This window comes from Perognathus longimembris, chromosome 2 (assembly GCF_023159225.1).
Source record: "Perognathus longimembris pacificus isolate PPM17 chromosome 2, ASM2315922v1, whole genome shotgun sequence".
Taxonomy (NCBI): domain Eukaryota; kingdom Metazoa; phylum Chordata; class Mammalia; order Rodentia; family Heteromyidae; genus Perognathus; species Perognathus longimembris.
The window spans coordinates 148,169,900-148,195,000 of NC_063162.1; the positions used below are offsets into that span (position 1 = coordinate 148,169,900).

A 25,101-nucleotide genomic window follows, 5' to 3' on the forward strand; every position below is an offset into this window, starting at 1 on the left:
GATAGATTAAAAACAAATACAGTTGTGCAATGCTGTAATATTTCGTGATTTTTACATATTTCTCTACTTAGGCCTATTTCAATCATTTTATATTTATTATTTCTATCTTTTTCTTTTTGGCTATGCAAGTATTTTTGGAAATCAAGCCCCTCATCATTACTTTGAATTTTGTGTACTGAACATGCAAACAATTCAAAATTATCCATGCTCAGTGGGTATTCTACTACTTGAGCCATGCCTTTAGTCTGGATTATTTTACATATTCATAAGCATTCATCAAAGTCCAAAACAACTGCATATAATGACCTTTCTCTTGAACATAATTCTAATCATCACCTCTGTCCTATAGCTTACACTGTTCCTTCATTTCAGTTGTACTTATTTTCACTTCATTGACAGCTGTTATAATTTTATACATTTGGTTTTATGTAGTCAGTGTAGTTTTTATTGTCACACTTTCTTCTCTGTGTCTTCTTGTCTTTCTCATCTCCCTTAGACAGTTCCTTTCTTTATATTATGCATTATTTTAATGTAGATAGTTCCTTAAGATGATGTATTGGATGGCAAGTGCTGCCACTGGCACTTTTTAAAATTAATTTATCTTATTGTTATCATAGAGGTGATGTACAGAGGGATTACAATGACCCGAGTCAGGTAATGAGTACATTTACTTTCGTATAGTGTCTTCTGTTCCCTCCTCCTCTCCCAGTCCCTCCCCCGCATCTCCACCCATGTGTTGAACAGTTCACTTTCATCAGTGTCCAGTGAGCTTCACTTTTCCCCCTGAGTTCTGTGCCCTCCCCGGCCCTCCTAAAGGTATGCACTTGAAAACATCATACACTAGGAAAAGAAGACAGAATCTTCAAAAATGAAAAAAAGCAAAAGCAACGTCTTTTGTTTCCATATCTTGGAGTTCGTTTCAATATGTATATTAGTTTACATAAATATGAAGAGACACTTAGGCATTGTGCCTTTGTCATTCTCCCCTAAGAATATCCTCTTTTGGTCCCACCGTGTGTGAGTATCTAGAATCCTGTCTAGTATGTCATATCCTTGTGCATTTTAGATCTAACTTCCACGTATCAGAGAGAACTTGGGCTGTTTGTCTCCCTGATCTTGGCTTACCTCACTTAACATGATTTATTCTAGTTCCCCCCATTTCCCAGCAAATGACATTGTTTTATTCTAATGGCTGTGTAAAGTTCCATTGTGCATAGATACCCCATTGTTTGGATCTCCTCATCTGTTGTGGGGCATCTGGGTGTGTCCGTATCTTAGGTGTTGTGAATAGTGCAGCAGTGAATATGGATATGCAGGTTTCTTTATCCTATCCTGGCTCATGATGTTTAGGGCAGATGCCTAGGAGTGGTATGGCCGGGTCGTAGGGAAGTTCTATGTTTCTTTCTTTAAGGAAATTCTTCCAGACTGCTGTACAGAGTGGTTGTGCTGGCTTACATTCCCACCAGCAGTGCAGTAGGGTTCTTTTTCCCCCACATCCCCACCAACGTTTGTGGTTGCTTGAATTCACAGTGTTGGCCAATCTTACTGGGGTGAGATGGAATCTCAGAGTTGTTTTGACTCGCATTTCCTTTGTGACCACGGGTGAGGAGCATTTCCTTAGGTGTTTCTTTGCCATTCTTAGCTATTTGTAATTTCTTTTTTGGCAGTACTGGGGTTTGAACTCAAGGCATCACACTTGTTTGGTGCTCCCTCTCTGAGCCACATCTTTGGTTCCCTTTTGTCATTTGGGGATAAAGCCTCACTTGGTACTCAGGCCTGTGCTTGGATTCTCCACCTCTTATTTAAGCTTTCTGCAGTAGCTGAGATGACAGGCACTTGCTCCTATGTCTGGCCTCTTCTATTGAGAGGAAATCTTCTAACTTTTGGGGGGGGCCTGGGACTGGCCTGGAGCAGTGGCCTGGAGCAGTGGTCCTTCTGGTCTCAGCCTCCAATGTAGCCGGGAGGGCAAGCATGGACCACCCTGTCTAGCACATTGTCAAAATTTAATCCAAAAATTGTCACATTTTGCTAGTCTGAAAGATGTTTTAATTTCACTTTATTTATGTTTGGATTCTTTTGTTTGATATATGTTCCTAAGATTGAAGTCTGCTTATTTTCAATACATGAAATAACATCAACCCTGTATATTTATTTCCATTGTGAGGTCTTATGTCTGCTTTAGTATTGTTTCCTCACAATAATTGCTTTTCTCTCTCTTGCTACTTTTATGACCCTGGGTAATCTGTTGATACACTCTATTATTCCGAGTAATATTTGGCCTTAAAAGAATTCTTTGAAAGTCATTATCCTCCCTCAATCTGAACTTATAATCAATCTTTGAAAGTTCTGACCTTCTGTGTAGTTCTCCATTTTTCTGTTTTTTCTCTCCTTCTGAAAATCCAATTAAATACATGTGAGCATCAGTTTTCATACCCCATACTTCAGACTCTCCACAAAAATCATTTTAATCACTGTTTACTGCTGAGCCACAATCTGGTGTCCAGTCTGTCCTTCCATTCACCACACCATCCCATATCTTTGTCTCATTGGTGTGATACAATGCCTATATTTTGAATTGCAATCGTGTATTTTTCATTTCTAAAGGATCTACTTGGCTTTTTCTCAAATCTGACTAGTTCTTTTTAATATTGTCTATTGTTTGCTCGGGAATTGGAGTGTACTTTTTTAGGTATTTAAACGACCTCTGGATACTTTATTAGACTTCCAGTGCTAATACTTCTCTGAAATTTGTGGGGACCCTTGTTTTCCCCGGGGTATCGCTGCTGACGCTGGTGCTCTGAAGGAAGACCTTCTCTCTTTACATCTTCATTAAGCCTTCAAAACTGGGACCTGTTCTAAACTGGAGATGAGTTTGATACCTACTGAGCATCCTTGCGTAGGACTCCAGTACACTGCAGAGGAGAGGAAACTCACCCTTCAAAGGTGCTGTACTAGCTGGAAACACAAGGAAGTTTCACAGATACCCAGAGTGCCAGCCCTGGGAAACATAATGACTCAAACATGGAGGTTCCCCTTTTCATGAATATCTCACTTTTGTACCATTATAAAGCCAAAAATTCTCAAGCCAGACATGGGAGCAGATTATCTGTCCTTCTTGGCTTGTGTTACATAGTATTGGACTTCTACTTTAAGTGTCTCCGCTTTGGTCTAGAGAAATTCTGTAATTCTAGAGCCATTGTGGGAAGAATTTATACTTCACTTTAAAAGACAGTACCTTGCAACCTCTTTATTCTGTTTTAATTTTTTATTTGCTTGTTACACCCTATCTTCAGTGTATATTTGAAAGGTATAATTTAATTCAGCAATTCTCTGGCTTATGCATTCATGGGGAATAACTTTTCTCTTTTTCTTCCCATAGGCCAGAAAAAGAGAGACAAATTTTCTTGTCATCCCTGCTTTGCTGACTAGTGGGTTTTGTTCAGTATCTGCTTCACTGGGAGCTTAGCAATTTGAGGTTTTATGTGGAGCTGAGGGTGGGGGCTGTTCCTAATCTTTGCACTGCCCCACTACTGGCTTTCTAATTTTGCTTGGCCTTTAGAAGTACAAACCTCTGCATCACAAAGACGAGTGAATGCCTTCTGAATACTAATAGCTCAGCACTACCTAACATCCTTGATTTTACTACTCTCTTTTTCCTTGACATCTGATAGCTTCTATCCCCTACTGTAGGCTTAGATACTGAACACAAAATGTACATTCTGTTGTTTATCCAGCATGTCTGGCTGTTTTAATCTGGAAACTTTTCTAAGCCTTCATCTCACCACTGTAATGGGAAATCAAATCTTCTAGAGATTAGTCCTGTTCCTTTCCTAAGTATTCTAAAAGGTAGGATTATTTCAGGTTAAACATTTTTTAAAAAGCATTTCCCACTCAGAAGCTTTAAAAAAAAATGTTTATCACTGGTGTTTGAACTAAGGATCTCTTTGCATTTGCCAAGCAGGTGATCAATCACGGGAGCTCAACCTCTGTTCTGTTTTGCTTTTGTTATTTCTTGAATAGATTCTCTAGTTTATCCCTACACCCGTGTAGACCATGGTTTTCTGGTTTGTGCTTCTCATGCAGCTGAGATGACAAGTGGGTATCACCGCACCAAGGTTTTTATTGATTGAGATGGGAGTCTCGTGAGCTTTTTCCCCAAGCATGCCTCAATTCAGGATCCTCCTGACTCTGACCTCCTGAGTAGCAGTTTACTGGAACAAGGCACCAAACTCACTCCAGTCAGGAAACTTAAAAGAAAACAGTTGAAGGCAAGCCTCAGTGGCTATGCCTGTAACCCAAGCTATGTGGGAGGTTGTGGTTGGGAAGACTGTGGTTCAAAACTATCCCAGGGCAGAAATGACTCTAAGATCCCCTTATCCTAACATAGGTGCATCACAATGTCCGCATGCCTGGGTAGGTAACAAAACCCAATCACAAGAAGTACTAGCAAAATCGGGATTGGCAAGCTGCTTCAACAGCAGTATGAGTGACTTCCTCACAACAGGGAGACCCTGATTTCCAACTCCAGAACCACCCCCCAAAATAGTGACAGGGTTCACATTTGACAAAACGTTTTACATGTAACTAGGCATTATTAAATATAACCTGGAATAAGCCATATTCCTTCCTAAAGGACAATAGTGAATTTTACTGAAGAGTTCGTGATCAGTAACATGCAGAGGTCCTATTGTAGCATTTAACCTTCCATTCCTGGGCTTATGCTACATGGATACACATGGAAAGGTGTTTATAACATAAGAGAGATGTCCTCTTCATTCCAAACACAGCATCTTACAAGATCTCCAAAGTTCATATCAAGAGTCATAATAAAAACAAAAAATACCAATAATCAGAACCGAGGGAAAGAAAAAGAGGAGGAAAGACAGTTTGGATCAAATACACTCCTAAACATCAAAGCCAAACAAGGAGAAAAACATGTCAGCAAATGAAGAGTTGGTTTTTGTTCATGTACCTCATTTCAGAGCATACTCTGAGATAGAACTTGAAAATTTTATTTGAAGTTCATTCCCAGAATATCAAAAAATGAAATCATATTCAGCTAGCATCCCAAAACCAAATAGAAATTGTGCTTGATTCCATGCTGGTCTGGGTTATCTTTCTCATCTTAATGCAGCTATTGGAGACTCTAGTAGTTCTTTTCCAGATTTTACATTTTCTTGCTCATCCTGTTACTAATAAAAAAAAATTGCAAAGCCATCCCTCAAACCATTAGAAAACGTGTTGCCACTCAAATGACATTAAGTATGAGGCTAAAAAAGACTTACTAACTTCTTTAAATAGAGTGAAAATTAGTCTCTGAAATATAATTTTTAATTTAATTACTTATTTCTGAACTTCAAAATTTTGTGACCAGGTGTTACAATTTGACATATCTATATGAACAAATGTCTAATATTTCCTGTTTAGTCATCTCTTCCATCATTATTACAATCATCTGTTCTCTCCATCCAGACTTGTTTTACATTTCCCACTTCCTTTCATGTTATCTCTTCTCTCTCTCTCTCTCCATCTCTGTCTGTCTCTGTCTTTCTCTCTCTTTTTCTCTCTCATACACACACACACACACACACATTTTTCCTATATTTATCACTTGTTCTCCTTTTCATTCATCTACATCTCTCCCATTATACTCTCAATGTATAATCTCATTTTAGCTTCTGGTACTCATTCTGTGAAACTGTCTGGTAGTTATTCCAATGGATTACTTCATAGAGATTCACTCCTGTGTACACTATATGTAAGCTTATCCTCTATATGTGTTATGTGGGAGGTTATAATTTGGATCTAGAGAAAACACAAGTCATTTGTCATCCTGGGCCGTCTTTACTTCACTCAATATGATATGTTCCATATCTATCCACTGCAAATTACATAAATTATATTCAACAAAATAATAGCAGAAAATTTCACAATTATGGAAAAAAATAGCCTCTTTCAGGCACAAGAGGCTTTTAGAACACTGAGGAGACCAGATCAGAATGGAAACCTCTCCATTACACATTATAATTAGAAAAGCCAGCACTGAGTACAATGAAAGGATCCTAATGGCTGTAAGGGAGAAAAGCAGGTTCACTTACAGAAGCCAAGACCATCAGAACCACAACAGATTTCTCAACAGAAATTATAAATGTAAGGAGATCTTGAGATTGTGTATGTCAAGCACTGTATGCCAGCACAGGGTACTAGCTCAATGAAGCTTTTGCTCAAAACTCAAGAGCAAATAAAAACATTCCATGATAAACAAAACCTAACACTATTTATACCACTAAAACAGCACTCCCGAAGATAGTGAAAGATGTCCTGCATACAGAAGAGAAAGACCAAGGCAAACCTGAGAACGGTCCTGCCAAAAGGATAGACAAACACAGGGAGAGCAGGAAATTAAACAACACTAACATGAAGAATATGGCAGGAACAGGTCCTCAGTAATGATATTTGTCCCTCAGTATCAAGGGCTCAATTTTTCTATCAAAAGAAATCAATGGGTAGGTTTGATCAAAAGGGCAAGATCCACCCATCTGGTTGGAGAAACACACAAGAGACACAGCTATCTAAAACACTTTTAAACCAGAGACGCTATGGCATTCTGATTCTGGCAGACTCCAAGGAACGAAACTACCAGTATTGTGTAAGTGCTGGGTGTCAATAATTCCACTGGTGCCCTGTAGGCGCTACCTCATTTAATGTTGATGAAAACCCTATGAATTTGATGCTATTTGTTTCTTTCTTCTAAGTAGAAAAGACTGAAATGCAGACAGGATGGCTGACTTTGTTAGAGTTTCACAGAAACCTATGGTAGGCACAGAGCTGCAAATCTGTTCTGGGTATTCTTCAGACTACCAGGAAGCTGAACCGCTAAGCTCGTATTTCTCATCCCATTATTTATTTGGTGGTAATTGGGTAACTCTTATACTGAAGAAAGAATCAAGAAGACAATAGTTTATATGAATACATAAGTATTTGCCTACATATTCAGAATAATCATACTAAAGCTATAAAGACAATGAGGCTAATCGACTTAAGAGTATTCTAGCTCAAGTGTAATATATTTAAAATGTAACTGACGAGTAATATCAAACATAACTAACAAATTATATCAAATTGTACTTACATAAAATTAATATATATAATTTAAAAATATTTCCTTCCTCAAATATATAGCAGTTTAAGGTCATAAGGACTTAAATTTTAGATATAAAATTATATTGCATTTTATGGTCTACATGTCAATACACAGTTTTGTCCTTTCCAAAAAAAGAAATGTAGGAATCTTTAACTCCCATTATTTCTCTTTCTGTTACATTTCTCCTTTACTTAAACTCTGATACTAAAATAAATCCTTGCAAATAAGTAATTAAAAGTTAAAAATAACAAGGAAATGTAAAGAAATGCATGAAAATGCAAAAATATTTAGTATGACTATTTTTTCTTCCTTTTAGTGTGCTTTTTGGACAACTCTAGTTTTGAAAATCACAATTTGACTTGCAAATTGTTCATTCAGTTTGTTAAAATATTAGTACGCTGATTAAATTCCCTTTATAAATTCCTTTATCTTCACTATAATACACCAGAAACTATATCTATTCTCTTTATATATTAAAACAATTATTGTATAAATGTATTTTGTGTGACTTCTGAGTACCATAAGAAGATAGGAGGGAAGACTCACCCAGAAAAATTTTATTTGAAACTAGTTAACCTCAGTAATACAACAAAGTTAAGATAAATGCATATACTGTGAAAAGATACTAAAGCTCATTTACTTAAAAATATTGTGGCTCAAGTGTATACATTTAAAATGTAACTACAGACAAAGTTTATCAAGTATAACTAAAAAAATATTAAAATGTACTTACATAAAAGTAAGTTAACATATAACATTTAAAAATATTTTTGTCCTCAAATATATAACACCTTGGTTTGTAAATGTCTATGGAATTATTTTCATCATGGAATGCCAGCTTATCAAGGGAATGGCAAACCTTGAGCATATTCCAAATTCCTGTAGATTTACTTATTACATACATGACAGACTCTAGAGCCAGACTGAATCGTGCTCACATTGACTTTTTTTGGACAGAAACCACCCAATTTTCAAAGCAATGATGGATTAGAACTGTGTAGCAGAGAAACTGTGACAGTCTAGGCTCAGGGGGCCTGGAAGGCACCTATGTGTGAAAGATGGAAATTCCAGGATGTGAGTGTGCTCTTCAGGACAGGAGAGGTTGTATTTGTAACGTGGGAGATACATTGCAGTGGAGAAATCAAAGAAACCTGAAGTATATTATTCTTGAGTTCTCATTTGAGGACCAAGATGGAGATAAGGTGGGAGCTATCCCCTGGTACTTGGGTCAGTGGGCGGGGATAGAACCCTAATGAAGGAAAACCTACCAGTAAGACAGATGCAGTCCAGATAAACCCTGAGGAACTTCCACACCTATGTCCTACAAAGAAACCAGAACAGGTAATGACAGTGCATATGAAGCAGAGCAGAAACCCTAGGCAAGAAACCACTCTCAGTGAAGCTATGGAGAAGGAAGGCAGCAATGTTCTCAGATCTGATTCTATTTCATTTAGTCAAAGAATCAGCTGTCTGGCCGCTTTGATCACAACCATGTTTGTATTCTTTATGCTCATCTTCTTAAGGAGAATGAAGAATCCTTAAGGACAAACGAAGTACATTGTCAGTTATGCAACATATAGGAACATGAATGAAATTACATACGCAACCTCTGTCAGTAAAAAGATAAAACAGGCTTAATAGCCCTCTTTGACATATAGTGGGTGCTACGCTGTTTAAGCAATTCATTTTGAGATGAATTTTTACCATTTTTCCCCCACGGGGCTTCCAAGTGCTGCTTGCAAACTGTAATTTGTCTACTTCCTGGATAAAGAATCGGAGAATCCAAGGCACTTAAATAATTTAAACAACACCCAAAACTGATAGGGAAACATGCTTGGCTTTGTAGCCTATCCACATCCATTATAAAGAAACAATAAAAAATAAATGTTATAAAGAAAAATAACTTGTGCTAAATTTGAATAAGGCTATAAATTGAGTTATGTCAGTTGCATCATTAAGATTGACTAATGAACTACTCAAGAAGCTGAGATCTGAGGATCACAGTTCAAAGCTGGCCTAGGCAAGAAAGCTCATGAGTCTCTTATTTCCAATGAACCACCAAAATAACTGGAAGTGGAGCTGTGGGCTCAAGTGGTAGAGTGGTAGCCCTGAGGACAAAAAACTTAGGGACAGTGCCCAGGTTGAGTTCGAGCCTCACGATGCCACCAACCTCCCCTCCCCCCCCAATACAAATTCATTGATTCAATACTTACACACGAAGAAGTTACCCTTTCATTAGTGAACTCCTCCTTGATTATGGGGTGCTAGGCTCCCTATAGCCTACCTCTGCTTGTCTGCTCCTCCCAGAATAATCACTGCATCTCTATGCAATGCAGATTCCACAATCAACACCGATGACCTTCTGTATCCTTTCCTCAGGTCATCTCTAAGGTTTTTCTCCTGCTTCTCTCTCAGTTTTCTTCATGGGCTTATTTTCCTGCACCCACCCTACCCCGTCCTCCGGTTTATAGTTGATTCTAAAGTTCTAGCCTTGGCCCTCTTTATCTCGTGAGCCACACAATTCCCTCAGGCAATTGCAGCCACCTTCAGGGCACAGTGACTTTGGATCTTTCTCAAATCCTCATCTTTCCTGACTCCCCAGAGTTGTGGATGTGAGGCCCGATGCCAAGCCCTTCATCTTGGATCCCCCCAAGGTACTGTAGGCTGGCCGAGTCCAGCCCTTCACTCATTGAAACATTCAATGCCCTGCCCCAGCTGCTCAAAGACCCACTGTGAATCCTGTGTCCTCTCTGCCAGTATCAGTGTATTCAGCCAGAGACCTAAGACTTATTCTAGTTGTCTCTCTGTGTGCAGTGCTTCTATACAATGGACGGGACTAGATAGATAGTCCAATCAAGTTTTCCTGTTAAACCTCTCTCAACCATCTCATCTACTTTAGCTTCACTGATATATTCTTCTAAGACAGAAAAAACAAAGAGTTATTCAACCAGTGCTCAGAGAAACTCGGAGTAATTGAGAAAGTGCCCAGAAGAAAATGATAGTGAGATACTGAATATCATTTCAGGCCAGGCATGGTGGTACATGCCTATAATCCCAGCTGGGCAATAGGTAGAGGTAAGAAAATCATAGCCTTAAATGAGCACCATCCAAAAGCCTAAGACCCTATCTGAAAAATAACTAGAACATCCACAACTTAGCCAGGAGCTATAGGAAGGACTTTTATTTTTTTATTTTTTTTAAATTTATTTTTGGCCAGTCCTGGGGCTTGGACTCAGGGCCTGAGCACTGTCCCTGGCTTCTTTTTGCTCAAGGCTAGCACTCTGCCACTTGAGTCACAGCGCCACTTCTGCCCATTTTCTGTATATATGGTGCTGGGGAATCGAACCCAGGGCCTCATGTATATGAAGCAGGCACTCTTGCCACTAGGCCATATCCCCAGCCCAGGAAGGACTTATTTGCCACATATTCATTCACTGTTATGCAGCTCATCTGATAGATGTTTATTCAATGGGATATGATTGTAACTTTTGCTTTCTTCATCTTAACACCCCAAACATGCTTGTGAGCATACTAATTATGCATTTTATGCTCAAATTGTCTTCAGTTAGGCCAGAAGGAGGAATTTAAGCTGCTTCTCTCGCATCCTGCCATGGATCAAGCTTGCTAGCATCCCCCACCTTTCTTCATGAGGCAACAGAGTCTTCTAGAGCCACTCTGTACTGGTTCTAACTCAGTCCTGAAATCCACCACTTTTCCCAGGATTCCTGGTCTTGGACAGTGGTGACGTCCTAAGCTAGGCCAAGGAGGTGATCCTACTTCCAGACGCTCCTCAGAGGAGAATGGGAATTTTCAATACAAGGACCACACATGCAAATGTCTTCCCACCCAAGCCTATAGAATGCCTGCGGGCTTTTTCATGTTCCATATTGAGCCCGACCCCTGACATTGTAACCTGGCTTCACTAGGCTCTCAATTACCCTGTCCTGCACCCAGCTCCACAAGGTATAACCCTGTGTTCGTGCCCTCAGTGGTAGATACCAACCTCTCTCAGGCTCGCTTCTCATCTACTGTACTTTGTTATTTATGCTAGGAACTTGATCCCAAGACTTCTCTTTCTGTTCCTGCTCAACCTGTTTTTGCCTTAGTTATTCTGGATATATTGGAAAGCAAACTGTAAATTATCTTTAGCATCTTTGTAGCATTCATCTAGCATATCTCTAAATCTCCCGAGCTTCCTCACTTTCGAGTAAATGTGAACAGAGAAACTTCATGTACCCACGTAAGTTTTCCAGTCTAGTATCTATTGTTTGCCTTTTCTGTTCCATCGGATTAACATTATAACTTACAGCAATTTAGATTGACATTCTAATGTCAGTACAAATGTCAGCATGTTTCTCACTGACATATTTCTGAATTAAAATTTTAAGACCTTGAGCATGCAGAAAATCCTTTTGTCAGCAAAAAGAATAATAAACTGGGTGGACTTCAAATCAGATATGGGGCTTTTATGTGTGTGATAAGGCTTAAAACAGAAATCTCAAACATTTCAATAAAGCAACATAATTCCAGTGATCCTATATGAAGGGGAACTTTCAAGTTACAGATGGCTAGATGCAGGTAAGACTGACAAGAACTACATTTTGCTGAGGCTATGATAACACATTGTTCGCTTGCAAAAATCCAATCACATCAAACCATATATTCACTGTACTTGTAAGTCAGAATTCATAGGCATAAATGTAAAGCTCTGAGCCAAAAACATGCAAAGGTTTTACCTCCTTATATTACCTCACCACTAACTTGATAATCTTTCCATTAAGTTTTACTTTATTTGTATTTTATATCTATTCATTTCTGACCCTCAAAATCCTAGCTCCATATTTATATCTGCAAACAATCCCACTATTCATCTTCTAAGCAAGTTAAATTCTGAGCTTTTAATAGCCCCTGAAAGCATCACAGCATGTGAGTCATGATCAGAGCCAATCATATAAGTAAAATCATCGAAGGAGATTTATTGCATTGGCTCACGCAGTTAGACGCTGTGTGAAAGTTTCAGGATGGCTGCCTGCCCAGCAGAGACCCTGAGATCCCTTGGTTTGTTCCGTCCAATATGATGGGAGCCTCAGATCAATGGGAACTGATCTGGTCAGAGTCCGAGGCCAAAGGGATAGAAGCTCCCTGGAGAAGAGCTAGTGCGAGTCTGGGTTGAGAGGCTGAAGCGTCTGGAGTCTGACATCCATGGTCAATGGGAAGCACAAAGAATGCACTCGTTTAGGAAGAATAGCATTTGCATGTGCTGACTCATTTCTTCCTTCCCAGTGTTATTCTAGCTTGCCTCCTATCTAGAGATATTGCCCAAATTCAGGGCTGTGCTTTTCCGACCCCCTGGATACCTGTCACCTGCTGATTCTCTCTGGTAATGTCCACAGAGACACACAGAGAAATGTGGTTTACAAATCTTGCAGGAATATCTTAAGCCAATCAGTCTAGCAATTAAAATCAACTATCATACACAGACATCCATATGACAGTGTTCTTATTGAGGTTATATTCATCCATAAAGTAAACAAAACAGAAAATAAGTATGTTTTCCTGTGTTCCCAAAGAAGTTAGATTACCATGACTTTTAGTATAAAAAAACTCAGCATCTTTAGCTCATTGTTAACTGTAAGGGGATTGTCTACATTCTACCTGTGTTGCAGGACTGGGTCAAATTTGTATTATTAGTTCATATTTGTATTCCAGTCCTTAAAATTATTGAACCAGGCACATATGCCTGACATATGCCTATAATCCTATCTCAGGAGGCTGAGATCTGAGGATTGCAGTTCAAAGCCAGCTCAGGCAGAAAAGTTTATGAGACTTTTATCACCAATAATCACACACACACACACACACACACACACAATCCCTAAAGTAGAGTTGTGGTTCAAGTAGCCTTGAGCACAAGGAATCCAGGGAGAGTGCCATGACCTTGAGTTCAAGTCCCAGAATGAGGCATCAAAAACAAACAAACATAGGAGAAGGTAAGATCAGATTGGTTCATTGTAATCTGTATGTATTATTTATTGTTATGGAATGACTGCCTATAGAGTATTCATTTATGATATCCTACTTTTCCATTAGAAGCTAGTGATCTGTGACAGTTTCACTGCGCCTCTCTGATTTGAAACTGCTGGTGCCGCTGCAATGATCTCTTTTCTAGAACCACAAGCTAATGATCTGCCTAGGACGTAAGCTCTGTTTGAAGATGAGCGACTCATAGGGCTGGCAAGTTGCTGCTGGCTGCTTATGTTCACCTCAGTTTCTCTGCACATGTGTGCCTCTCTCTCAGAAGACATAAGGTTTCTCCAGGCAGGGCATGAGGCTGGTCTGTCCTGCAGCAAGTGATCAAAGACTAGGATGCAACCTGTAATACACCTAGTATTTGGCCATAGAAGTGAAAAATAAGCTGTGACTTGTGCAATGTTTTATTTGTTGCGCGATATCACTGCTTCAGGACAGGATGAAATCATGCAAAATCATAAATAGTAGGAGATGCCTAACATAAGATAAACATAATATAAATATTTATGGCTGTCAGGGAGGCTGATTGCAAGATTTTACCCACAAACTTACAAAGATCCATGTCTCCAAAATGACTTCCAGAATTATTTTCCAGTTGGTTATCTGCCTAAACTCAATGGCCTTATCAAAGTCAAGTCAGATTAAGAAGACTTTCCTGGGAAGTTCCCTGAGAAAGTGATTGTGTTTGGGTTTAGTTATTCAAGTGCAGCTTCTTTCAATCTGAAGACTTAGGAACACATTTTATGTGTACCATATACCCAGTGTCCAGTGGAACGACAGACACAGAGAAATTTAGACTCTGATTCAAAGTGGAGGATTTACACAGTTTTGAAATCTAGTCTAGAATACAGATCTTAACTGTATCTTGTCAATAATTTTCTGTGGTCCCTTGCTCTGCTCTTTAGAGCTTAACTGTCATTCTTCTTCTTCTTTTTTTTTTTTTTTGCCAGTTCTGGGGCTTGAACTCAGGGCCTGAGCACTGTCCCTAGCTTCGTTTTGCTCAAGGCTAGCACTCTACCACTTGAGCCACAGCGCCACTTCCGGCTTTTGCTATATATGTGGTGCTGAGGAATCGAACCCAAGGCTTCATGTGTACAAGGAGAGCACTTTACCACTAGGCTATATTCCCAGTCTCGTCATTCTTCTTTCCTTTTTTCTTTTAAAATTTTGTAGTTGTTGATGAAAGATAATCTGTGCTTTCATCTTCAGAGTTGCTTGCCCATAGAAGTTTAGAGGTCTCAGAATTTCTTCTCATTTTGTACCATTTGAGATCCTTCCAGTACAAACTAGTAGTGGTATTACCAACCTTGTCCTAATTTAAAAAAATGTAATTCCTATCACTTTTTTTAAGTTTGCTTCATTAAATCAAAGGAGGATCTTTTGTGTTTGCTGCCGAAGCACGACAGGGCTTGTGAGGTGGTACCATGGAGTTGACATTCCTGTCTCCTGCTTATCATTATGCCATGACTTTCTGCCATCTCATCCTTGCTTTATTCACCACCCAAATAGATGGAAATTGAGAACCTTTTTATGGAATTCTAGCTGGATTTCTCCTTCTCCTCTTTACTTCCTATGGGATCTTGCCACCCACACAGAGGGCATGCTTTAGTTCATCTCTGGAAACACTTTCACAGACACCCCAAAATATGCTTCATTAATCTTCTATGTCCTTCTCTTTCAACTAAGATTAGCCATGGCAATACTACACAACACTTTATATATTCTTCCCAGATCTGTTCTTAAATTAATTTACACATTTTTTCCAGAATAATCTGTTTTCTTTCCATTCTATAGCCAAAGATATCACTACATTTTCCCCTACCCCATAGCAGCAAGAATTCAACACTTTTTTTTTCCATTTATGGTAACATTTTTCTTACCTTCAGTTGAGCCATTACTGACAGCCCTCTTAAGGACCATTAGGCTTCTGGCTAGGAGCTCTCTTCAGGCCTCTCCAGCTTATTTGCACTTTCCAGGCCCTAAATCAGGGTTATGATTTTGAGGTCTTGGGTTTAATTTTCTCCCACTACCAAGCTATCTAGTCATTACTTATTGTTGCATAGCAAAGTACCTCCACAAACAAATTTGCAAACATGTTAATCTTTTATTACCTCTCATGGGCCTTTCCCCAGGACTGCTGGATTGCATGGTGCTGATTTTGCAGCACAGAGATTAAGAGGGTAACCATTTAAATCACTTAAATAATGTGTGTGTGTGTGTGTGTGTGTGTGTGTGTGAAACAGGCATTTTAGGACCTTCTTCTTACTCTGCTTCCTTGATCAAAGCTAGTGTAGTATCACTTGTGCCACCCCTCTAGTACTGAATGTTTCTGGGTGATGGGAGATGGACTCTCACAGGCTTTTCTGCCTGGGCTGGCTTTGAAACATGAACTTCCAGGTGCTGTCTTCATTTGGATTACACGTATGGGCCAACAGTGCCTGACTTTGCACAACTTTACATTGTCTGCAGGAGTCAGCCCTGATTAAAGTTGAAAGAAGACTGCAAAAGGGTGCAAATAGCCCGAGGCAAAAGTTAATGTGATCCACCTTAGAAACTTTAGGGATAGAAGAAGAGAGAAAAAGTGTCAATCCTAATGTATATGTAGAAGTTTGTCATGCTACCATGTCCTCCAGTATATCTCATGTAGGAATATGAGAAGACTGACAATTTCAAAATTTAAAACTATCAGTAACAGAATATTGTTGTAAATAGCACAGGAAGGCTTGTTTTGTGAACTTTATTGTACCTGATCTATAGATGACACAGTTGCGTTGCTTCAGAGGAGTTCCTTGTCTTGTGAAATAGATCTTATTTTGGAATCTTTCAATGTTAGTGGGGATATTTAGAGTCCTCACAGATAAAACAAGATAATCTTGTTGGAAATGGGCCATAGTTACAGCTGGGTGTTTTCTCCCTGCTAAGTTTAGACATTGAACCTCATTTCATTTTGTCTTGATTAGACAATTGAACATCAAGTGTGTGCATACAACTATTCTAAATAGACCATGAATCTAGGATCAGCATTTTCCTAAAAGGACTAAGTCAATGCAAATAAATAAATATGGCTTAGAAAATAACACACACACACACACACACACACACACACACACATCAAACTCTATTCTAGTAACAAGTTAACTGTTTATTGCTCTATGACAGAGAACCTCTGAGTTTTAATGTGAGAAGCTCATTTAAAAGTGATTTTACTTTTATATTATTGTATTGAAGGAAAATAATAGCGTGAAGTCGTGGTGTCTGCAGGTAGTTAGTTGAGAAGCCATGATGGGTACCCAGGATGCATCGAGTTCAATACTCTGAAACTTATCTCAGTAGGTCTGAGTATCTGTAACTTGAAACCACAGAGGAGGCTACAATACTTCCATAAAAGCTACTATTATTCACCTTAACACTGTGCTCCAAATCCTAAACCTTATTTCACATTATTTCAAAGACTGCAGATATTTCACTCATTTTTCCCCACACCACCATCCAACTTCCTTGGTAGACATTTTGTCTTTCAAAATGTCTAAAATGTCCACTTGATTCCTTAATTAAAACTTCTCACAGATCCGTCTAGAAGATGATTGTAACTTGTGCCTTGCTTTCTGGACACCATTAGCTTCTTAGGAGGAATATTTTTACAAAATAAAGAGTAGGTCACACAAGGTTTTAGACACAACTAACAATGAATTTGAAACTGTGACCTCCTCCACATCATCAACTGAGCCACGCAATGCACGTGTGGAGGGCTGGGGATATAGCCTAGTGGCAAGAGTGCCTGCCTCGGATACACGAGGCCCTAGGTTCGATTCCCCAGCACCACATATACAGAAAACGGCCAGAAGCGGCGCTGTGGCTCAAGTGGCAGAGTGCTAGCCTTGAGCGGGAAGAAGCCAGGGACAGTGCTCAGGCCCTGAGTCCAAGGCCCAGGACTGGCCAAAAAAAAAAAAAAAAAAAAAAACACAAAAAAACAAAAGCAATGCACGTGTGGAAATTTAAATACCTTTTTTGAGGGTTTTTTAAAATTTTATTATGTTTTGATCAAAGTTGGTCAAAACTAGGAATAATAAATCCAGGAGTCAGTCAGGCTTATTGAACACACTTTTTTGTATATAGTCCGAATGACAACAACTAGATTTTACTGTGCCCTGAAGTGAGGAAAAAAAATGTCAGTATTCTAAGCTATTATTACTGGTCAATGAGAATAGATCATTTTTACTCACCTAATGATTTATATCTATTTTTATTAAGAATCCAGTTTTGCTCACTTGATGGTATACATTGGTTTCAATCCATTTTGTGTATAAATTATTTTTACACAAAGTAACTTTATGTTTATAAACAGAGAATGAGTACAATTTAAAATTGCTTACTAGGAACATTTGGTATGGGGATCATTATGACAAGTCGTTGTTTGGGGGACGTTCTAGGGGTACTTAATGTGAATAAGCAATAGCATTCCCTTATGCCACACAAATCTCTTATGGACAATTACAAATTAACTTTTTTATTGAAAAGCCATAATAATGACTGGTTGGTATTACTGTTTCAAAGTTATTTAGCAATAAAGTTCTTACAATCTGATTTCAAGCTTGGAATATATATAGAATCATAGCATTCTCATAGAATTTTATTTATTGTGAAATTTTTGTCTTGTTGTTTACTTTTTTTCTACTAGTTCCATCTGTTACCATTTATATAGCTGCCATTTACAGTAGCTTCAGGATCTGACAGGTAGGAAGATGTGGATCGTGAGTTCAAATATCCAACCTGGGCTGCAAAGTGAGGCCATGACCCAAATGACAATGTGTTAAATAAGAAAACAAAGTTGGGGAGTTTATAAAGTTCTAAAGTTTCATGCCTCATTTCTGAAGGCAGGCTAAGTGATAACTTGTAAGCCTTAGACAGAAAAGCAACTGAGAGATGGACAGAGTGGGAAATAGAGAAAAGAGAAAGTTTGAATGACAGCAGATCGGAGAGAGACAATTGTCTCATAGCTGCTAGTGCATCAACTGTGACTTCCTCACAATCATGTCACGTTCTCAAATGTCTTATGCAACCAACGATGACAATGAGATTTAAAAACACTGTCGTTGGCCATGCTGGCTGTGGAAAGATTTGATACGCACAATAGGTTCCATCAAGTGTACTGGAGGCTGATTACAGTGTTTCTGCCCCTTCTGTCTCACAGGTTTTCTGAACCAGATGAGTAACTCAAGCCACTCGACCCTTCAGCCCTCGTTTCAAGGTTGCATGCAACTCATCCAAGTCGATGACCAACTGGTGAACTTATATGAAGTGGCACAAAGAAAGCCAGGAAGTTTTGCCAATGTCAGCATTGATATGTGTGCCATCATCGACAGGTGAGTCATATGTGCGTGGTGCCTCAGGGTGTCTGGGATTTTCCAGATCACGCTCCTCTTGCCAAACAAGGGAAACACCCAGCAGAAAAGGGAAGAATCGAAGACACAAATAATGAGCCAATTGAGAGTTGTTTATCATGATAATATTTGCAATATTAGAACTGACAGCATCTGTGGGAGAAACACACACACACACACACACACACACACAAATAGACAGTGGAAGAATCAATAGTGTCACATTAGCCTCAATCAGACTCCTTCAGAGACGTGTGCATTATGTAACAGCTCAATAATAGTGGAACATTGAACTCAATGATAGTTGAATTCTCATAAGTACTTATTTATTTATTTATTATCTTTAAATAGTTGTACAAAGGGATTTTAATTCCACCTATCACTTTATGGATAGAATACATCTTCACTCTGACAGCTTAATTTTCTCTGCCTTCTATGTTCCCAAGCAAAGATGTTTTCATTCTTCCCATCTCCATCATCACTTAGCCTGCGCGTTATGCCTTCCAAACATCTCTTTTAGAACATCTCTTTTAGAAATTTTGCACAATGTCAGTGTGCAAATGGGGATAAACTGACATGAAGTATTTGGAATCAATGACTCTGATTTCAAAATACACATGTAAAGATACAGAAAAATATAATCTTACTGGGTTTTTGCAAATCTGGGAAGCAGATTTTCATAAAAAATTTAATTGAACTCTCAAAAGTAGAAAGATACAAATTTTATATCCAATATTCTAGTATAATGTAGATTCCCTTTGCATACTTTTTAAATTGCCTTTCAAGAAAATGTTTAGCATTTCAATTTAAGATACTTTGTTGGCAAACATACGACACTTAACTATGACTTGAAGTTAACCTAATGATTTACAGTGACTTTCTAAGCTATTTTTAAATCTTTTGGAAGGACTACATCACTGTAAACAATAATTGTATTAATTTTGAAAATGTATTTCAATTTAAAAAGTTTTTCAAGCAAGGTATTACTGCTACTTGAGTGTGAACTTTAAAGTGTAGATCATACATCTCAAACTTTTTTCATGTAGGCAGATATCATTATATTGTCATTCACAGACATGTAAGTCACCTTACCAATGTACAAACTAACCTGTCATGCAACGAGTTTGAATCTCTTGAAGCTTAGCAGAATGCCATTCCTGTGAACTGAACATTAAAGTTTATGGTGGCTCTAGAATATAATGGTTTGAAAACATGAATGTGTTTATAATAAGACAAAGAAAAAGTATACTATGTAATATTACATGTACAGGAATATTGATATTTCTAGTATAAACAGTTTATGTTTGAAAAGAATAGCAAAACTCCTAATTTTTGAGCCATTAAGAATGCATTAGCCATTGTGTCTGCCTGAAGTAAGTGATGGTCATAATCAGAGCAGTTGAGATTAATGTTTTAGAATTTTTTTAAGAAAAATCTGATATTAGATATTGTGCACATGTTTTAACAAGTATTTTCTACAAATATGCATTTTGTTTCATCCTAATAGTTACACAATAGATGGAAAATTTTAGTACCAGTCTTTTTTCCATGTCAGTAGGTTTAATGAGATGGTAATTTCTGTTTCTAATAACTCCAGTCACCTCATTCTGCTTTGTAAACAGGCTGAATTTTGTATTACTATCTCTCTTCAGACATCACGTTCCTTAGCCATTACGTCTAAATTGTTTGTTACCAAAGAAGTACAGGTGATATTGAGATTTTAATGTTTTACTCTAATAGAGACAGCAGGATATTGAACTGGCCCACCCCACCTCCACCCCAATGAGTGAATGAGACTTTGGTAAGTGAAGAGAATACACAATGACACTTGTGGTGAGGAGAAAAACATGGTACATCTAGAAGAGCCAACCTGTTTCAATTTCCAAAATATTGGATTCCCCAAATGGGATAATCCCAATGTCTATGCTGCCAAGTTTTCTGTAATAGGCAGGGTAGGGAGCCTGAACAGTCCTTCAAAATAACAATCTACATTTCTACAAGAAAGTCATCACCTTTGACTTATCTCTAGAAATTCACTTATGGGAAACATTTTCTCATGTACTACTTTCTAAGGAAACAATTTAAATACCAAAGAGTGAGAGGAAAATGGCTTTTATCCCTCTAAAATGTTCCTATTGTGAAATCTTAAACGGTTAATACCATGTTGTGTCCTTGAACATGTGGTATCAGAGTATATGCACACATGTGGTATCAGAGTATATGCACTTTATTCAAATCTATTGCAGATTCCATTGAGGTCAACCTTAATCTGTGTCTCTGTGAGAGAAATGACCATTTTTAGCAGTGACCCATGGAGCTAATCTTTTAAGAATGCATCTTAGCATATCTTCTAACTAACAGCTTCACAGATGCGAATGTCTATTGCTACATTCCTTCAATTACACTAATATTCTCCAGGGAAGCATATACCAACCCTTACTTTTGTCCATCCCAATTCCAGCTTGATTTGTGAGTGGTTTTGAGGAGAAACAATATCAAAATGGAAACAAAAAGTAAACCATACCTCTCCTGAGGCACAGTTGAGATAATAGGAACAGCTGCTATTTTGGTGCTCTATTTTCACTATAGTGACGATCATTAGAAGGAAGATTTTTGGGGGTGAATGTCATACTGGACCATCTCATAATGTCTACTTATGTTGCATGAACTTTGCTTTTCTTCCTGTTTGCTGCTTTTTTTTTTCTTTCTGCACTTAGTGATAATGCCAAGCCCTCTTAAAGGCTCGGGGAGCATTGGACCATTTGAACCATGCCCCAAAACACTTTTGAATTTTGCCTTTGAGACAAGATCTTGCTGATCTTGCTTCAACTTTAGATCATCCTGCTTCCATCTCTTGAGCAGCTGAGATGGACACCTCGATACCTGGCTTACCTATTTTCTGAATACAGCAAGGAAACAAGAACAAGTATACCCAGGCAGAGATTTATGTATCCAGTGTTTCTACCTGAGTAGACAGAATGCCAGTCACCTTCCCAGGCACTACAGATAAATCATTCAACAAAACAGACCAAGATATGTACACATTTGAAGTTCCTCTTATGTGGAAAGGGGAAAAACAGGCAGGCAATAAACTACCAATGTAATTTAAAAAATAAGAAAAGAGAGTAAGTTAGGGCAATTTCGTGTGTGGAAGAAAAAGACACAAGTAAGTAAAGCAAGGAAGATATACATACCAGGAAATCGAGCAAGGTATTGGTCAGAGGGAGCCTCCCTGAAAAGAATATTAGTTGAAGACCTGGAAACAGTCAGAGAATTGACCAATGTGTAGAAAGAACATTCTAGGAAGAAAGAACAGTTGACACAAAGAGTTTGTCCTGACCCAGGAACCTGGGTGCAAGCTTGCAAACACAAGAAGCATGATAGAAGAGTGGAGTGGGCCCTTGGGGACTTCTGTGCTCTTTTTTAAGGACTTGACATTTGTTCAGGGGTCTCGGGGAAGTCATGACATGGTGTCGTCTGTATCTTAAAAGGCAGATTCTGGCTGGGGATATGGCCTAGTGGCAAGAGTGCCTGCCTCATATACATGAGGCCCTGGGTTCGATTCCCCAGCACCACATATACAGAAAATGGCCAGAAGTGGCGCTGTGGCTCAAGTGGCAGAGTGCTAGCCTTGAGCAAAAAGAAGCCAGGGACAGTGCTCAGGCCCTGAGTCCAAGCCCCAGGACTGGCCAAAAAAAAAAAAAAAAAAAAAAAAGCCAGATTCTATTTCTGGGAGGAGGGGAGTCTTCTCTCCCAAGCCAGTGAGAGAACCTGGCAGCCTGGGGTCAGAGGCTGGCACCAAGGAATGAGATGCAGTGAATTCCAAATACATGGATAAGATAGATTTTTCCAATGTAATAGTGATAGAGTCACACAGGGTAAAAAAATGAATACATCCAAAATTAGGGGTAGAAACATCCAGAAAGGCTTTTCCTTGGTGTAAATGGAAAGTGAAGAAAGGGGAGTGAAGAAAAAAAAAATTTTGTGTTGGATGTCAATAGAAATGTCTATTGAAAATCTAAGCAAAAAGGTCAAGAAAACACTTAGATGTGTGTAAATAGCAGGCATGCAGCATGTATGTTCAAGTTCTCGAACAGGCCTTTGTGACTGACAGGTCGCCTAGTTCACTATGGCCAGTCTTTAGTGTCTTCAACCACTTCTCACGAGCAGCCAGGAATGAGGGAGGTGGAAAGCAGTGAGGACATTCTCCTGACAGTGCGAATCTCTGCGTTCCTCTTCTCAGTAATTTCACCAAACCCTCATTTACTGCAACATTTCTGAAATGGAAAGAAATCCATCCTATCCAGAAAAATCCATCATTTATTTATCTTTCTTTCTTTGATCCACAGTCACTACCCTTTCAGCATTGCTTCCTTATAGCAAATATCTTCAGTTGTCTGGCTCAGCTCCTATTTTCACCCATATTCTCTCTGACCTCTTTTGGGGTATAGAAATTGCAGCGCAAGAAGCTCCATCCACATACCTACAGCCAAAGTTAGACATGCTCATCCTCCAATCAGGAAAAACTACAGTTGCAGCATGAGCCGTGTCAAATTGAGGAAGCCAAAGGCAGGAGTCAGAAGAGTTAGAACTGTGGTTAGGGGCTGGATGCTTCACCAACAGTCCTAGAAGGCACTGATCCAAATTTTGGGGGAAAAAAAAATCACTGGTTAGCAATTTCTGGGAAATCACTGCAATAGATAAAGAGTGTTAGAATTTGTGAATCCATGTGGAGTTATTGTTGGACTTGTTTCCGTGGCTTTCCCCAGGACATGTGGGTAGGATGAAGCTAGTGTTAAAATAGTCAAGCTTCTGTGGGTGGTGAACATGGTTGGGTTGGCAAAATGAATATGTTTTGAAAGTAACTGTGAAGTCCACTTTGCAAGTCACGTTATGTTTTCTATTTTAAGCTTTAAGCTACCCTTCACAGAGGAGCTCCCAGCTGGATGGATTTCACCCCATGATAGGAACAGGGACAATACACAGTCCCAGTTCCTAGAAGAGAAGCAAGAGTCCATTAATGGTATTCTAGAGGAAACTTGGTTTCCTTGTCTCCGGTGTAGTCTTACCTTCCACCCCCTTCCTTCCGCCTTGTTTAAGGCTTACATAATATTCATGGCTGTATCACAGCAAACTACGGGTTAGCAGCTGCCTTCACACCTCTCCATATGAAATATTTTAATCTTGTTTTTCTGGCCAGTATAAGTCAAATTTAATTTTTCTTGAAATTAAAAAGCTTCTGTCTGTTCCCCCATCCCTCCCTCCTAACATCGATCCAATAACATTTTTAGCTACTGCATGGAGGGACAAACTCCCTAGTGTGAAAATGGCTTAGGAAGAAAAGAGAATCTGATTGTTTGATATATTAAGTTTCATTCCACTGATGTCCCCTAGAGATTGAAATTTAGTGACTGAACAGCCCCACAAAGGCCCAGGCAAATTTATAGCATTACAATTTGCAACTGTCTTATAATAGGACTTGAAAGCTAGGGTAAGGAGCTCATTGAAATGGGGACATTTTATGTCCACCTGCCTTGTAAATATATTAGGAAATGAAATCAGTGAATGTTCTGAATAGCACCAAGAGTAGAAAAGGACAAAGAAATGTCCAATTTAAAAACAGCTTAGAAAATTACTCCCTGAGAAATTGTGAAAGATTAGATTCTATTCCTGTGTTAAAAATTATTAGCCTTTGTTATATTTGGGGTGTTGAAGGTACATAATCATACATTTATTTTTTAATTCAGTGTTTTAAAGAACATCCACCCAGTTTGATGTTATACTTTAAATATAAATTTGTTTTGTTTGTGTTATATAAGTGAGGTTTGAATTTAGGGTCCTCTGCATGCTTGGCTAGCATTACACCATGTGAGTTACAAGTCCAAGCCAGAGTTTTTGTGCAAGTCTTAGGGCTTGAATTCAGCATTTGGGTGCTGACCCTTAGCTTTTTTGCTTAAGCTTAGCAGTCTATCACCTGAGCAGTCTATAAGCTGAGCAGTCTATAGCTCTACTTCTGGCTGTATATTCTTTCCTTCTTACTTTCTTCTTTTGTAGTTAATTGGTGTTAAGAGTCTCACAGACTTTTCTGCCTAGTCTGGCTTCAAACTATGATCCTTGGATCTCAACTTCCTGAATAGCTAGGATTACAAACATGAGCCACTGGTACCTGGCTCTAGGCTAGATGTTTTAATGTCTAATTAGAGATGAAGTCTCTCAGGCTTTTATGCTAGTCTTCATCTGTGATCCTCTATATCTCTAACTCCTCAGTGGCTAGAATGATAGTCATAAGTCACTAGTGCTCAACAAGTATATGGATGTGGATTGTTAAAAATATTTAAATATATATATATAAGATAGATAGATAGATAGATAGATAGATAGATAGATAGATAGATAGATACTCAAAGCTCAGTTGACTACTAGGAAATGAAGAATAAAATCAATCCAGAAGGAGTTTGTGAATCTAATAAGAACACATTGATGATTTATGTTCTTCGTTAAACTGTAGGTCAAAGGCTATTTGCCTAACATACACAAAGCCCCTGG

General features: G+C 38.7%; 1 protein-coding gene across 1 annotated transcript in view; it reads left to right on the forward strand.

Annotated features, from left to right (window-relative positions):
- Positions 1–25,101, forward strand: part of Cntnap2 (contactin associated protein 2) — a 1,597,185-nt gene that overhangs the window by 873,347 nt on the left and 698,737 nt on the right. Inside the window, exon 10 of the mRNA XM_048340407.1 lies at positions 18,366–18,537. Within this exon, the coding sequence (XP_048196364.1) occupies positions 18,366–18,537 (172 nt within the window). The remainder of the gene's footprint in view (positions 1–18,365; positions 18,538–25,101) is intronic.